The sequence below is a fragment of the Zea mays genome, chromosome 4 (assembly GCF_902167145.1).
Source record: "Zea mays cultivar B73 chromosome 4, Zm-B73-REFERENCE-NAM-5.0, whole genome shotgun sequence".
In the NCBI taxonomy this organism is placed as follows: Eukaryota; Viridiplantae; Streptophyta; class Magnoliopsida; order Poales; family Poaceae; genus Zea; species Zea mays.
The window spans coordinates 248,169,857-248,186,480 of NC_050099.1; the positions used below are offsets into that span (position 1 = coordinate 248,169,857).

The window sequence follows — 16,624 nt, forward strand, 5'->3', positions numbered from 1 at the left end:
GCGTGGACGGTTGAGAGATGGGGACGACAGAGCTACCTCGGCTGGTGGTGGCGAGAGATTCACGCGAGGATGGGGGTGGCTGTGCGTTGAGCATGCTGCGCATGCGGCGATGCGCACGGGGAGGGAGGCCGGGTTGCGCGAGGGGATTCGCGACGTGGGCGGGCGGTTCGTGCGGCGGGCGTCGTGGGATGGGATTCGCGTCGTGCGGGCGGTCGTGAGGGCTGCTCGAGGCGGGTGCAGTCTACACTAACCTCTTAATAGTTAGTAGAGATATAATATTGGACCACTTAGTTTGCTGGGCCCTAGGCGATGGCCCTTCTGGCCTATGGCCAGAGCCGGCTCTGCGTCTAGTTCGACTTGGCTCGTCTCCGTCCCTATTATTTAGGATAAATATTTTTAATAAATTTAATATGTAAAGTCACGTCATATAATATACTTACATCCAAATAAGAATCCAAATAAGAGTACATCTGTATGTTAGATATGCTATCAGGAGGAAGGAGACCGTATAACGTTCGTAATGTTTTATTATCTCATAAATACGAGTTAGAAATAAAAAAAACAAAGATGTTCGTTTTAGGTTACAACACATCCTTTACTTTCATTATTTTTATTTATAATTTGGATATTTCAGTGGTATTTTTTTACTTTAATTAGAAAGGAAAACTTATTTTTCTGAAAGATTACACCTGTTTCAAAGAGACCTACACAGAATTTACAGACGCAAAAGATGATTACACTTTTCTCAAATATAGTACTCCGTTTATATAAATTATAAAGTATTTTCTTTTTTATTTCGATACATGTTTTTTAGTGTATATATAAAAACTAGTCTAATACCCGTTCGTCGCGACAGTACTCAACCATATTTGATGATATTGACTGGGTGACTAAGCGACATATGAGAGTTTTTATGTACCATCCACATAAAAACACCATAGTAAATGAATTCAATATCAAAGCGAACATATTATCCATATACCATACATTGAACCGGTAAAACAAATATTAGACTTGATCTTAGCCAAAAGACTAAAAATGAGTTGAAAAAAGCCTCTATACTCAAATTAAATTATACATAATGTTTTGGCTTAGGACTTGGGAGCGAGAAGATGGCGTAGATCTGATGGCCTAAACAAAATCATGATTGAAATTCTATAGGTAACACATGCAAATTCATTTATGGTGATGGCTTAACAAATTTTTCCAAATTTAGTAAGACATAGAAAAGCACAAATACGTCAACAAGATCATTCCTGAAATATCAAATACAACAAATTTATCATCTAATACTTAACATGCTTACTGAAATACATACATGCTCTTGGCTTTACAGTATCATATCAAACAATAAAAACATCTTCCGCTTTTACAGAGCCTTATACTCATTTTCAATTGCATAGTTGGTTTCACTTAAAATTCAATGTGCAACGGCGGAAGAAGCGGGAGACGGTTGTTGGAAAATGGATGAGGTTTGTTGCTAGAGCGACAACCACGATAACACTGTTGTGTGAACAAATGACGTGGGACGATCGTTGAAACTGGTGTTTTATTATAGTCGACTAAATAAAATAGAGATGTGATATGATTTAAGACGACAGATTGATTTTGAAGGAATACAAGAAATTATTTGTAAAAATATGACGCACGACGATCGTAGATGCTTTAAGGTACTGTTTGGTTGAGGAGCCAAGTAGAACGGAGCCGTTCCATCCCTGATTCTAGGAACGGAGCCGCTCTGTTCTGTGTTTGGTAATCTGGAACGGAGCGGCTCTATTTTTTGTTTGGTTGCAGAGTGAACGGAACTGAGCGTGACTGTGCGAGCGGGCTGAGAATGGAGCGGCTCCGTCCGATTGATTTTTTGGAGCGAGATGGTTCCGAATCTGAGGAAAAAATTCCCTAATTGGAGCCATTCCGTTCTATTTACTTTGTAACCAAACAACAACAAAACTGGGACAGAACGACTCCGTTCTACTTGGCTATCCAACCAAACACTATCTAATATACTCCCCCGTTTCTTTTTAGTTGTCGCTGGATAGTTCAATTTTACACTATCTAGCTATAACTAAAACGAAATGGAGGGAGTATTAGTTAAGAGATAGAGTTAGACATAGAGATACACAAATACAAATGCTCTTCTCACACCCGCAGCAGCGGTCACACTCAAGTCCCAACAATAGGAAGCAGCAGAAGATGATAGGAGGGTCAGCGTGACTGCGTGAGCGGCCGTGGTCAGACACGAGACGCGGTCCAAGAGTCCCGCAGCCGCAGGGCCCAACTAATCGGCCGTCAGTCCTTTGTCCCCCACCTGCTCAGTGCATAATCAACGGGCCCTACCCGCGTCTCTTCTTGCCTCGCCTGCTGCTGCTCGCTCCTGCCGCGACGGCCGCCGGCGACCCTCCCGGCACCCGTGTAGCTGGTTGGCCCTTCGGCATCGCCGTCCGCGCGCCGGTCAACCGCTCCGCGCTCGTGCTCCCCTTCCCTCCCCACCAACTATACCAGCACCTATAGATCCAGCTCGGCACGGCAGCTTAAGACCAGTCTCCCTCTGCTTCCTCCCTCCCTTGTCCCTTGTCCCTTCCTTGTTTCTTCGCCTGGCGTTCCCGTTCCCTGCCACCTCGCCCGCTCTCCTCCCCCTCTCTCGACCACCTCCTCGGGAGTAGAGGGGGGCTGCTCTGGGCGTGGTGCGGCCCCCAGATCTGGGCCGGCGGGCGGAGGGCGGGATGAAGTCGTCGCTGAGAAGCCGGCAGGAGTCGCGGCGGGTCAGCAACGGCGTCATCATCGGCGCCATGCTGCTGTCCCTCTGCGTCCTCAGTTTCGTCAAGGCCAGATACTGCGCCACCCCCCTCGGTGCGTCGCGTACTCGCGTTGCGTTGCGTTGCGTGCGTCACCTTTCCTCCGTCTGTCAGGAGAAGTGGAGATGGTGGGGACTGCGTGCGGAGCTGCCTTCGCTGACGCTGCTATGGTTCGTGCAGGCAAGGCCGAGGACCAGCTCGAGGAGCAGATGAACGCCAGCATCCGGATGGAGCCGGAGGAGTCGTCGCCGGCCAGGACGCCCGGAGGTCTGTCTTTCTTCTGCCATGCTCTGCTCTTGTACCCGAATCAAATCGAATCGGATCGAGCTCCAGGGTTTATAATCTCTCGGGAATTCAGCCTCACGACGGTCAGCGCTGACAAATTACTTCTCTTCCGGCGGTCTATCAGAGGAGGAGGACGAGCAGGAAGCGGAAGAAGAGAATGTGGTGACCAAGCCGCCGCCTCCGCCGCCGGCCGTCACGGCTAACAGGGGCAGCAAGAAGAAGAAGGGCAAGGGCAAGCCGACGTGCTACATGACGAGCAAGCGGTCGGAGCGGTGCGACGCGTCCGGCGACATCCGGGTGGACGGGAACCGCTCCACCATCTACGTCGGCGGGATAGAGAGGGAGTGGAGGACGAAGCCGTACGCGCGCTACCACGACCCCGTGGCCATGGCCCACGTCCGCGAGTACACGCTGAAGGCGCTCCCGGAGCCGGGGGCGGCGGCGGCGCCCGCGTGCACCAGGAACCACAGCGTCCCCGGCTTCCTCTTCTCCAACGGCGGGTTCTCCGGCAACCTGTACCACGACTACACGGACGTGCTGGTGCCGCTGTTCATCAGCACGCACCAGTTCCGTGGGCGCGTGCAGTTCCTGGTGAGCGGGATGAAGCCGTGGTGGGTGGGCAAGTTCACGCCCTTCTTCCGGCAGCTCACGCGGCACGACGTGATCGACGTGGACAAGGACGGGGAGGTGCACTGCTTCCCGCGGATCGTGGTGGGCGCCACCTTCCACAGGGACATGGGCGTGGACCCGCGGCGCGCGCCGGGCCACGTCTCCGCGGTGGACTTCAAGCGCGCCCTGCGCGCCGCCTTCGGGCTGAAGCGCGAGGCGGCGTCCCGCGGCGGCGGCGGCGGCGCCACGGGGGACGGGAAACCGCGGCTGCTCATCATCTCCCGGCGTGGGTCGCGCCGGTTCCTGAACTCGCGGGAGATGGCGGTCGCCGCGGGCGACGCCGGGTTCGAGGTGCGGGTGGCGGAGCCCGACCAGCGCACGGACATGGCGGCGTTCGCGGCGCTGGTGAACTCCGCGGACGCCATGGTGGGCGTGCACGGCGCCGGGCTGACCAACATGGTGTTCCTGCCCCGCGGCGCCGTGCTGGTCCAGGTGGTGCCGTTCGGCGGGCTGGAGTGGCTGACGGGCGTCACGTTCAAGGAGCCCGCGGCGGACATGGAGGTGAGCTACATGGACTACCACGTGCGGCTGGAGGAGAGCTCGCTGGTGGACCAGTACCCGAGGGGCCACCAGGTGCTCACCGACCCCTACGCCGTGCACCGGCAGGGGTGGGACGCGCTCAAGACGGCGTATCTGGACAAGCAGAACATCCGGATGGATCTCGACAGGTTCAGGGCCACGCTGCGGGAGGTCATGGCCCGGTTGCCGTCTCCATGACCGGCCGGCGGCCGCCGTCAGCTCCAACCGCCCAACCGTCCGGTCTGGAGGTAGATAGGTTGGTGTATCTAAATCTGTCGTCCCCGCTGCATGCTCAAACTAGCTTAATCTTCCTTCCTTTTTTTCCTTCCTTTTTTTTAACTAGCAAGATTCTTTCGATCCCTCCATTGTTTTGCTGTGTTATTACTGCTACATAAGGAACCTCATGGGAAAACGATGAGCAAGCAAAGCAAGAAGACCAAGCTGTCGCTTTTAAAAAAAAAATAAAAAAAAATGTATACAGTGAGAGAGAGAGAGAGCAGGGCCAGCTGAATCTAGCACAGATGTCGATCTGTTAATTTGTACTAGTATACAGCAACCCTTTTTTTTTGTGATTATTGGTTACTCATGTAGTCATGTGTGTATCAGTGTGTGGATGGATGCCAAGATGTAAAGAACTCTAGCAAGGACCATGAGACTTATGATTAGGTCATCTCCGACCTCACCCATTTCTGGATTTTTTTTTTCCTGCGATGCTTTGTCAGGTCTGGTCGGCCATTGTCGTGCACAACGAGTGTGCAAGTTCCCCTGTCGCGGTGGCTGGACTGGATCGCATCGCGGTGTCGATTTGGGTAGTGGTAGCACTTAGCAGCAGAAGGAACTTGGCAGTTGACACAGCCTAGTTGTTTGGCCACTTGCCAGCGACGGCGACGGGCGGACGACGCATGAGATGACTCCTCTTCAGCGCGCTGCACTGCATGCACCAAGGTGGGCGGCATCTCGTCTCGCTTAGTACGTCTGTTGCTGCAGCCTCCCGCCGTGCGCCCTGTCCCGGCGGGGCGGCCATGTCGGTGGCCCGACTGCCGCGGCCGCGCATGTGCGCCAACCTCGGTGCCCGACAAGACAGGTTGGTTGGACGCAAGACGACGCGCAATAGATTCCGTTCCTGGCCCTGGCCCTGGAGCTGGAGGAGCGGAGCCGCATGTGCGTGCGCTGCTCGTGGTCCTGGATTAGTGGGCCCAACCGCCGAGGTTAACAACCCCACCCGCGCGCCATCATCATCAGCCCATCACCATCACCACCCTGCCGATCGCCCGTGCTTTAGCTAACAACTACTCGGTTCGTCCCAAAATATACAATACTTTTTTTTAGCAATCTTATTTGACTGCCTCTAGTAGCTGAGCCCCCCCCCCAAAAAAAAAAGATTGAGAGGAGCCAGAATAAAGTATTGTTCGCAGCTTAACTTAGGAGTCGTGTCAATGTGACCAACGATCGTTTCGTCGTAGCCGTAGCGAGATTCCGTCGCATTAATAACCAGTCAGCAACTTTGTTCTGCTTGTGTGCGTCCGTCTCTCGTGTGCCCAGAGCCCCAGATGGTGTGCGCATCCAAAATACAGTTCGTCGTCAGCAGAAGCCAACATACACACACCACGAAACTACGAGTCTAGTTCCTGTGTTGTGTAACCTACATGCGTTTGTGTGCTTTATCCTGTATATTAAAAGAATGGTATACGCACGAGAGTTGCAACTATAGAGTATATATATGGTAGTGTGCATTGCAGCTGATTTACGTCTACGTTTATTAACAGCGGCGACGCGTCGTAGCATGATCAATGTTTGTTGGGTTTACAGTTGCTCTACACGCCATTTTTATCACATGGGCGAGCGTCAAAAGAGGGAAGAAAATGAGAGTTAAGGTTAACGAGTGAAATTTAGCATTTTTTTATATGGGGTCATAATGAGGCGATTTGTTGGATTTGTCCTTCCTTAGCCGCACGAGGATAGTGTGGAATTCATAATTTAGGATATATTCATATCGGTATCTGAATTTTACATCTATTATTTGTTAAGATATATGATAAATTTGAGGTTTACTTTATATTGAACTTTACAATCTCAAAGGTACAAAAAACATAGATTTACATAGCTCACAATCATAGAAAAAAACTAAAAAAAAATGATATTTGCTTTTATCTGGATCACAAGGAACATATTGTCCGCTTTCGATTAAAGTTAGTTGTTCGGACTGCTACAGCTATAAACCATAGAGACAAAACACCGTAGAAAATATAGAAGTCGATACAAATTAAATAAAGCCAATAATCTAATAATTTTAGTCCCATTTCCATTCGGATTCGGGTAAGGTCCCGCGGATAATTTTCCCCGTTTGGCACAGCTCCAGCTCCTGATACTAAGCGAGGATCTGGAGGAGTCGTGCCAAACGGGTATTTTTTTTAAACTGATTCTCGTGTGGAGCCGAAAGATCGGGAGTTGTTTTTGTGAAGAAATGTGGTATCTAAAAAAACCTGCTCCACCCTCCCTTAAAACAGCTCCTCAACCAACCAAATATGGACCTCACCTTAAATTTTGATCGAAATTACCCGCAATTGCCATTGGACAAAAACATAATGAGCCAATTTATGGATTAAACATTTGAGACCATTTTATGCACTACTATGATGAGAATATTTTATATGTTATTGTTTCATAATTTTTTCCGTATATGCATCCTACTTATTGGTTTGTAACAAAATTGAACTGCAAAGGGTAAAACAGACAATCACCACAGACCACCAACTTTCAGAGGACAAGAATCAGTTTACTTGCCAAACGGTTTTAAAAATGATTCTGATTCTTTAGAAGAATCAGGAGGATCAACTTCTCACGAGGATCAGAATCTGAAGCTAAAGAAGCAGGAACTGGAGCTTTGCCAAACGGGTCTAGTCTCATTTTATTTCGGATTCGTATAAAGTCCAGCTGTGCCGTCCTAGAAAAAAGTTGCTATCTTTTTCTCCGCTGCCCCTGCCCTCAAGGAGGAACTAGGCCCATATTGCCTACCGCAGGCCCATTGAGGACACCAGAGTGTATGGATCGCTGCCGCGTGCTCCCGTCGCGGCTCCCGCACGCGGACGCTGTCGACCAACTACTCGTTGTCCTTTTCCCGAACGCCGAGCCCTAGCGTCAACGCGGCCAGGCGGCGGTCAGGGCCGGGCGTCAGGCGGCAGCAGTGGAGCACGCAGCCCAGCAGCTCTAAGTTCTGTAAGTTTAAATTCAGTTTCATTTTTTTTTTGGGAATAGCAATTTTTGAAATGCTTAGCTTGGCTTTGTCCCCAAATTGCTTACTATCCTGATTTAATTTTATGTATCAAGGTATTACAGTACTACTGATTTGATGACGTTTTGCAATTTCAATATATATATGTGTGTTGTATATATTTCCTATATATATTATGCAATTTCAATAATGTGGCATATCAAATATTAGCCTTTTGGTTGTGAATTTTTTAAAACCCTATATATTTCGAATACCCAGCCCCAAAATCTTGGGCCCGCCACCTCACTGCCCCTCTCAAGTTCTCCCTGTACATTAATCCGCTGTGAACTTTTTTCTTGTTTTGTCACCATGGCAGATTCAGATTGGTGTTTTGCTGGTACCATGTCCAGTCCGTGGAGCCCTCTGAGTATTGAGGAAGACGAAGAGATACAAGAGCTTGGTGCCGAGGAGCAGCAGGTTGGTGAGCAGCTGCGGCAGGGTGATGGGCAGCAGCAGGAGTTGACAGCTGATGCAAGAGCACAAGAGACCGGAATGAAACGTGCAAGATCAGTGTCCAGTTCATCTACTAATCCATCAAATTCTCGTAAATCTGAGGTATGGAAAGATTTCAAGTTCACCAGAAGGTCAACCCGAGTGCTTACCTTGCAAGAAGTTTGTCACTGACAGTAAGAATAGAAGGTCATCTATGTTGATGCATGTTAAAAAATAACTTCCAACTACTATAGCTGAAGTGAACAAATATGATGGGTCTGGTCGTTATACTATGAAAAGGGATGTCATGACTATGTTTTTACTATAAAAAGTCATTGAAGATATTACCAATAGTCCTGCCAGAGTTAGTTTCACCTCAGATAATTGGAAATCAGATTGTCACATTGTCAGAAGTACAATTATTTTGCATTAATGCTCATTATATTGACGCTAAATGGAAATTGCATAAGAGGACCATATGGTTCAATAAATTGCACCCACCACTTGATATGGTTTCTATTGCTGATGAAGTGCACATGTGCCTTTAAATGGAAAGTTGAGTAAAATTATTTGCATGACTCTAGATAATGCATCATATAGTGATAGAATGATCACTACTCTTCAAACCAATGTTTTCAAGTCGATAAGTCGAGTCGACAAGGTACTGACTTGGTGACTAGTCGTCGACTTGCCAATATAGTGGTTGTTTGCCTATATAATGGCTTCATATAGACAATATAGCATTTATATATATGAAGAAATAGCATGTTTTACTTCATTTGAAGCCTGAAATTGAACGAAACTGAAATAAACAGCAAGTCTTACCTCATTTGAAGCCTCAAACTGAACCAAATCAGCCACATAAGTGATAAGTCATAACAACCATATAGTTCAAATTGGAAAACAAATAGCAAGAAAATATAGTTCAAACTTGAAAGGAAATAAGCTCCATTAGATAGCTAAACTGCTGCAGCAGCTAGATAGATACTAGATATCTTAAATATCTCCCAAATCAAGATCATCCATTGCATTTTCTTCACCACCAACACCAGCTTGAGTTGCACTGCTATGTGGGGATTCACCAAAGTCATCCACTTCTTCATCATCATTAGGCATGTACTCTTCATCATCTTGTTCATTGCCCTCGTTGCCTTGCGGTCGGCGTGCAGAGGAGGGGCGGCCGGCGGCGTGCAGAATGGCCGGAGGCGGCTTCAGGTGTTGGGGGTTAGGGTTTATGTTGTGTAATGGGCCTTTGGGCTGCTTGGGCCGAACTGGGGCACAAGTCGGCCGACTTGCCAGACCAAGTCGACGACTAGTCGACTGAGAATTTCCAGTCGTTGACAAGTCGGCCGACTTGCCAGAAAAGTCGATCCGGCACCCCAAGTCGAGCTCCCAAGACCGATCGGACGACTTGTCACCGACTAGTCGACGACTTGAAAACAGGGCTTCAAGCTCACTGTTGCTCTTGTTACCTAGCCTTTTCTGGTTTAAGTATTTAACAATATTTGAAGGCAAGCAAGATTGGATCTACTCCACAACAATGTTTTCAAGTCAGACGACTTGCTGGTCGTTCTGGCTGACCGACTTGGGCTATTAATCGCAATTAACCAAGATTAGTCGGACGACTTGGCGATTAATCGCGATTGGTGCAAACCGACTTGGACGATTAATTGCGATTAATCAGACGACTTGAAAACATTGCTCCACAATCTTTCAATTCCTTTCCACTCGCTAGGTAGGTCAAGGCTAAAAAACAAGCATGCCCTGAACTGATAACCATCTATCATTTTTTTTGCAAAGCATTAGCATTTTTGGTAGGATCTGAAGTTTATTATCTTGTCAGTAGATGTGTTCATGATAATTTAAGTAGGTGGTGGAATGACTTTAATATAGGGAAGAGGAGCTGGCATCCAAGTGATGTCGTAATCAAGAAATTGCACATTCTTTAGCCCTTTATTATATTTGTGACATAATTTTTTTTTGAACATAATGGCAGGAGCTCTGCCTCTCAATTAAGAAGAATAGAATTGATCCAGTTTTAAGGAAAACCAGACCCAAAACCTACACAGGGCGCACGGTAGAAAAACCGGCGAAGGCCCTAACAAACCACCTAGACAACGACAACCTCTCACACACAAACACATCTAGAGTCATCGTTGCCAAGCTCAAACACAAGGGACGAGCAGCTCCGACTCCCCAAGACGAGCCGCACACTGCCAAAGCAACTCGACGACGCCTAAAACCAGACACCGACGCAAGGAATAAGATCACGGCACGCCATCGTTGCCAAGCCTCGCACACCCCACACGAGATAGCGGGCCAGCCGCACGCGTGGGTGCCGACGCCGCTGGCCAGCCACGGCCACGCGAGCGCGCGGGCACCGCCGCTGCCACCACGGCCGCAGCAGCCGCAAGGCCACCCGCCCATGCCAGCAACAGGGAGGAGCGGCGGATGGCGACCAGCCCCCCAGATCCAGGCAGCCAGCCCGCGGATCCGACCATCCCAACGCGTATCAGGACGCCGACCACCTCATCGCTGACGCAGACGAGTGGAGGTCCCGCCACCGCCATTCCGGCCGACTGCGCAGGCCCACCGATGCACCAATGCCGAACACCACCCCGGCACATGCCCAGGACCAGCCTGCCGGCGCCCCCGAAGGCTGGCACGCGGAGGCCGCGAACCCCACGCGCACCAGAATCCAGACCTCCACGCGCGGCACCGCTCCCTGCCCTAGGGGCTGCGACCCACGGCCGGCCGCAAGCCCCCCTGCTGCGCGGACACCGAGCCAGGACCCGCAACGGCCGGAAGTGCCAAACGAACGCTGCGCTCACTGCCACCAGGAAGCCGCCGAGGCCGAGCCACGCCGGCGAAGGGTCGCCGTCCCACTCACGCCGCTGCCACCACCTGGTAACCCAACTAGATCCGGGCAGACGCGACCAAACCAGAGAAAAATCGCCCCGCCGCCACCTTCCTTGGGGCCGCGCGGACATCCGGCGGCGCCCTCTGGTGACGGCGAGGTGGGATGGAGTGGAGGGAGGGGGCGGCGGCGCTAGGGTTTCGGCCGCCCGTGTCGCCCAGCAGGAGGCGACCGAGCGGCTTTCTGTGTGTTTCTGAGGGTCGCTCTCCTGGCATTCATATAAGTCTTTTGTGACATAATTACTGTAGAAGACTTGAGATTCTGTGAGTCTGGCATGACTGAGAGCTGGGGCTGAAAAATGCATATTGTAAGCTGATAAGCTCACTTTAAATAATGGTCTGATTGTTCTCGTTTATCTCCTAATACTATAATTAGTCAATGCGGAACATATGTTAACCATACTTCGGTTAGGTTTAGCTCAACTTTTCAAGTTGGAAGTTACTTCTAGATTATAGTTTATATGATACTTAGTCAGAATATTTAGATTTCAACTAAATCTTTCTAGTTTGATATCCACCGTGGTGCAGGGAAAGATAAAGGTTGAGGAAAATGCACCAGGAGCTGCAACAGGAGTGATTTTGTCTCTTCGTGAAAGGTACATCACATTTTATGCATGAATTTCTTATTAGCTGATAACTTCATTTGTATTGTTATAAATGGACATAGGACTAACATTCTTCTCCTGTAGTTTACAGGACTGTAAACAAAGCCTTGCATCTTGCCAGGTTTCATACCATTCACTTTTTCTGATGTTCTCATTTACTAGAGCATTAAAATACTGCTACGTTATCTGGTTGGATAATATGTTATTTATTCTAGAATTTTGGTATAACTTGTTCACTATAAATCACATTTACTTGGTGGTTTTCTGGATCTCCTAAATAAAAACCAGCTGACAAAACAAGTTTTACTAGGTATTTTATAAAAATAATTTAAAGTTAGTCTGTATTTCGGGAGTTCTTTGTTTGAGTGGCACAAGCCTAAAATATCTCCCAAGGACAGAGGACACTGCTTTGCGTGATACACACTTCATCCATGGCTAGTATTGTGAAGGTCTTTCATGTGCACAGTATTCATGAACTGGCCATGATCAGACCCCCCCTGCATCCCTGGCAGCAGAACCAAGCCTTATTGGTGAGGGCAGTCTATATCATTATATTCCCTCTCCGATCCATGGTTACCATATAATTGGATCTGCATTTCTGCTGATATATGTTGGCAAAACAAAATTGTCAACTAAAAAGCTTGGTGAAAAACTGACATAAATAGAATTGCATTACTGAAGTGATAAGCTCCTGTTGAAGATTTAGGTAGGAAAAAAGGAATATAAGATTTTGGTGGATTAAGTAATATAGTTCTGTACAGTTAGTTGGTCAACTGTTATTTCCACTCCATTCCAGAATCCAGAGGCTGCAAGATCTGCTCTACCTAGATAAAATTATGACCCTTTTGACATAAATTATTTGGACTATTGTAACAACAGGTGGAACTGGAAGCTGCAAAATCAGAAATCGAGAAGTGGCATTCAGCATTTCAGAGCATTCCAGCTGTACCTTCTGGTACCATTCCAGGTTTGTGATTTGAATACAAGTCCATATTAATATTTTGTATTTCCTAACCAAATTCACCAAATATACTAAATTATCTCAAATGTAGATCCTGTTTCAGTGGTGTCTTACCTCAGTACCCTGAAGTCATCAGAGGAATCATTGAAGGAGCAGGTTATTTTTTTGTCTTAATATGAGGGACTATTAAAATGCTTCTTCCTTTGATTCAATTTTATTTTTATTGTTACATACTCAGCTGGAGAAAGCAAAGAAAAGGGAGGCAGCTTTTATAGTAACATTTGCAAAACGAGAGCAGGAGATTGCAGAACTGAAGGTGCCCTCTCGGTTCTTGAATCCTCATTTTTCTATGAGATGGGACATTAAAATATGGCTAAATATGTTTAGTATTTTGTTATAATTTCTTAATCTCTAGTATACAGTTCACGATGCCAACCATACTTTATATATTTGATGGAAATATTTGTAATTCTTGCTGCTGTTTTGTTCATTTTGTGTTTCTCATTCTCATGTTGATTGTTCAATTTTTGTGTGTATTAATTCACAGTCTGCAGTTAGAGATTTAAAAACACAATTAAGGCCACCATCAATGCAGGTAAACATGATGCTTCTTATGTTATTATTTATGTGAAATGTTCATGTATCAAAATGGACTCTTTTGTTTATGTTATGGGGTTAATCATTAATGACTAATTCAACAACCCACACCCAAATAAAAGTTTGGGATTTTGGTGTTCTTGCCCTTGTTGTAGAGGCTAATGGTGTTTTTACCCATCTTTTCTAACCTGTTAACTTTGGCTGGATTAAACATATTAGAAAAAGGAGAAAAACGATATAAACACATGGGAAAGGATGAAAGTTCCCTTTGTAAATTCTGTTCTCCCTCAATAACAAATCTCTCTCGCACAGATGAACCCATTATGTTTATACCAATGCCCTCCACAAGGGTGGATGGCTGGCAGCATGCATGTGCTTGGGCTTGGTGAGCTTCTTTGTCTGCTTCCTCTTCTCTGCTGCTGTTGCCAATTTTGTGTCTGGTTGGAAGGATAGGACAGTAGGATGAGCAGTTTTTAAAGGGTGACCAGACGTCCAGGCGAGTTCTGGGTCCGCCTGAGCAGCGCCTAGGTGACAAGGCCCCACTTAAGGCGAACTGGGTATGCCTGGAACACTGAGGATGAGACATCAGACACGTCGGTCTCACCTGTCAGCCTCGTTCTTGTTTCTTCCTTTCTCCTTCTCCCACACGCGGTGTTGCTCGACTTGCCCTTGGCTGGCCTTATCCTATCCAACCCCGCCTGAATACGCCTACAAGGCTACAACGTTCGTGTCTGCGAAACCCACCCACACTACTCTTCTTAGTCCATGCTTGTCGTAACCCACGAAAGTTTGATTCCCACACATCGTCTCATCCCTGAAACCAAATGTTCCATTAACTGCTCTTAATGGGATGAGGGTAAACAAAAACCTTCAGTTTGGGATAAGAGGGGTACATCGATGAAAAGTGGGGTAAAATTACCAGAGTTGAACTAGGTGTAAGAATGCCATTGTCCCATGTAAAACATTACTTGAATTCTACTATATACTGTGTCTTCAGTACTTACCTTAATTTTGTTTAACTGGTTGATATTCTGGTTAGCTTAATTTAGTTCATCCTTTTGTATGGTTAACAGACAAGGAGATTATTGCTTGATCCAGCAATTCATGAGGAATTTACACGTTTAAAGGCAAGTTATTACATTCCCTGAATCAGATGGTTCTTATTTTATTGTATCATCTTACACTATATGTTTAGAACATGCAAAATAGTTTTCTGTATTTTTTCCTTCAATCCACGGTTTGGCCATTTTACTTATTTGGGCTGTATCCACTTTGGCCCATACGTGGGGACTGGTATCCAATCAAGTACCACATATTGAAAGTTTAGAATACAGACTGGATATGTATCCATGGAGGATCGAGGGCATAGCTGTGATGCATCAGAGGACACACCGACACAGGCCCTGATGAGCACCAGCCACACACCTGCTATGCCAAGGTACCAGGCTCATTTGTCCTCTTGTTGATGACAGAGCTAGGCAGCAGGTGATCGGTCGGCTTGGTGATGCTTGTGATGAATGGGTCCCAATCAGTATTTCTTTCAATTAAAAGCACTTTGCTATTTTTTGTTTGATTCCTATAAGGAACATAGCAAAGGTTTATGATTTATCTTCTTACTGTTTGCCAAATATTGGTCTCAGAAATAATACACATGATCAATCAGAATTTAAAACTCATCTTTTATTTAGTTGCCTATGGAAGCTATAACTGCCACATCTTGAGGCTCAGATTATTTATTCATGCATTCTAAATCTTAAGTCTGCTTTTGTGCCAGAATCTTGTGGAGGAGAAAGAGAAAAAAATAAAGGAGCTACAGGACAATGTTGCTGCTGTCAATTTTACTCCATCCAGCAAACTGGGGAAAATGCTAATGGCTAAATGTAGAACATTGCAAGAGGAAAATGAAGAGATTGGGACGATGGCATCAGAAGGAAAAGTAAGCCGTTTTGCAGACTCCTGCTTAACTTTGCAACCGTATATATTTGGATATGCTTTCTGGTTGTTTTTAAGATCATTGATACAGAAAGTGTCCTTGGTCATTTTCTTTTGAAACAACATACTTCATAACAAAAGTTAGATATGCTCTTATTCCTATGGTACCCCCTTCTTTCATTTTGTAGGATGCTGGTTTGGAGAAGTATTTAAAAGACATTATATTTAGAATTACTACAAAATTAATGTTAAGTTAAAAGATATGTGAAATATAAATATTCATACAACTTCACTACACTATGTATGCATAAATTTTGACTTCCTAAGACGCTAATATGCCCATGTAAAAGGAGATGAACTTCTAACAATGTATCTTCAATGAACTTCTAACAATTATCTTCAATGAACTTCTAACAATTATCTTCGTTACAGATCCATGAGCTTGGAATGAAAATTGCAGTTCTGAAGTCTCAGAACAATGAGCTCAGGAATCAATTTGATGGTTAGTGATACTCTAGTCTATATGAGCTGCTTCCTTTATAATACGAGTATTTTTTTAAGCTTCTCAGTGATTAGTGCTTGGCCAAAACTAATGGTCACCACACTTTACAACAACACAAAAAGTCTTTTAGAAGCAATTTGGATAATCTAGAGTTGAAACCCAATAAAAACCACACCCAATACAAGCGACAAAGTCAAGGTTCAGGCACATATATAATAGCTGTTTTTCATGCACTCTTTAAGGCTTAATCTTTACATATATTCCTTTTTTCAAGATGATATTTACAATAAAATGGCCACATATTTACGACACATGTTATTGTAACTGACGATGAATTTATGGTAAATGATTTAGAAGGGATTATAAGTAATCTTGCAAACTAATACAATCCCTATGTTAATTCAAAGTGGTCGTACTATCTCCGTTCTCGAATATTTGTGGTCTGCTAGTTCATTTTTAACTAAAACGCAACAAATAAAAAAGGACGGAGGAAGTAGAATAAGTTGTTCTATCGCTGACTATGGAGTATATATATGTAGGTCTGACAATTTCCATTTGTTGTCAGTTTTGTACAAACACATGGATGGTGTAACAAATGATGTGGAGAGATCAAACGAACTGGTAAGCGTCACCATTGTTACTGCTGTGTTCTATTGCTCTGTTGCTTTTTCCGGTCGCTATATTTTGAGCTCGCATTTTTTCCCAGGTGTCCATCCTGCAAGAGGAGTTAGAAGCTAAGGATCTAGAGCTGACTAGATTGAAGGAGGTGCTTGCCCAGAAAGGAGCTACTCAGGACGCACCGGTGGAGACCAGTGACGACGCTGGAAACGGTCAGGAGGCAGATTCAGATACACTGCAAGTGAAGGCGGAAAGCTAAGGGAGTTTAGGCTTTGAAGTGTGTTTGTTGGGACTTGTGGGAAAAGTAATATCATGTTATGCGGTCTCATAGCATGTCTAGGTTATTATATAGTAGGGGAATCACTGCACAAAAACATCGGCAAACTTTTATCTATGATCGTACATATGGCTTTACAAAAGATTATTTTGCATTGTAGACAACACTATTATAGTGTGGATTTTGAAATTAGATATATAATAATAATATAGATGAGTAAGCTGTGAGTAAGAAAGCCTCAAACT

At 45.9% G+C, this 16,624-nt stretch overlaps 2 protein-coding genes across 4 annotated transcripts; both read left to right on the top strand.

Annotated features, from left to right (window-relative positions):
* The first annotated feature begins 2,152 nt into the window (after nucleotides 1-2,152).
* On the top strand, nucleotides 2,153-4,954 carry LOC100501509 (Glycosyltransferase family 61 protein). 2 transcript variants are annotated; one of them, XM_008679491.4, is made up of 3 exons: nucleotides 2,153-2,850; nucleotides 2,976-3,062; nucleotides 3,205-4,954. In XM_008679491.4, exons 1-3 carry the CDS (start codon nucleotides 2,724-2,726, stop codon nucleotides 4,464-4,466), a joined length of 1,476 nt encoding a protein of 491 aa, XP_008677713.1. In that variant the 5' UTR covers nucleotides 2,153-2,723; the 3' UTR covers nucleotides 4,467-4,954. The 2 variants fall into 2 exon arrangements, with proteins under 2 accessions (XP_008677713.1, NP_001183140.1); NM_001196211.1 differs by having other exon boundaries at nucleotides 2,567-4,471.
* Nucleotides 4,955-7,410: 2,456 nt separating this feature from the next.
* On the top strand, nucleotides 7,411-16,614 carry LOC100382461 (uncharacterized). 2 transcript variants are annotated; one of them, NM_001175202.1, is made up of 13 exons: nucleotides 7,411-7,484; nucleotides 7,856-8,094; nucleotides 11,416-11,483; nucleotides 11,577-11,613; nucleotides 12,372-12,459; nucleotides 12,545-12,609; nucleotides 12,692-12,769; nucleotides 13,001-13,048; nucleotides 14,124-14,177; nucleotides 14,825-14,986; nucleotides 15,415-15,484; nucleotides 16,050-16,105; nucleotides 16,191-16,588. In NM_001175202.1, exons 2-13 carry the CDS (start codon nucleotides 7,882-7,884, stop codon nucleotides 16,359-16,361), a joined length of 1,110 nt encoding a protein of 369 aa, NP_001168673.1. In that variant the 5' UTR covers nucleotides 7,411-7,484; nucleotides 7,856-7,881; the 3' UTR covers nucleotides 16,362-16,588. The 2 variants fall into 2 exon arrangements, with proteins under 2 accessions (NP_001168673.1, XP_008677557.1); XM_008679335.3 differs by lacking the exon at nucleotides 7,411-7,484 and having other exon boundaries at nucleotides 7,849-8,094; nucleotides 16,191-16,614.
* The last annotated feature ends 10 nt before the right edge of the window (nucleotides 16,615-16,624 follow it).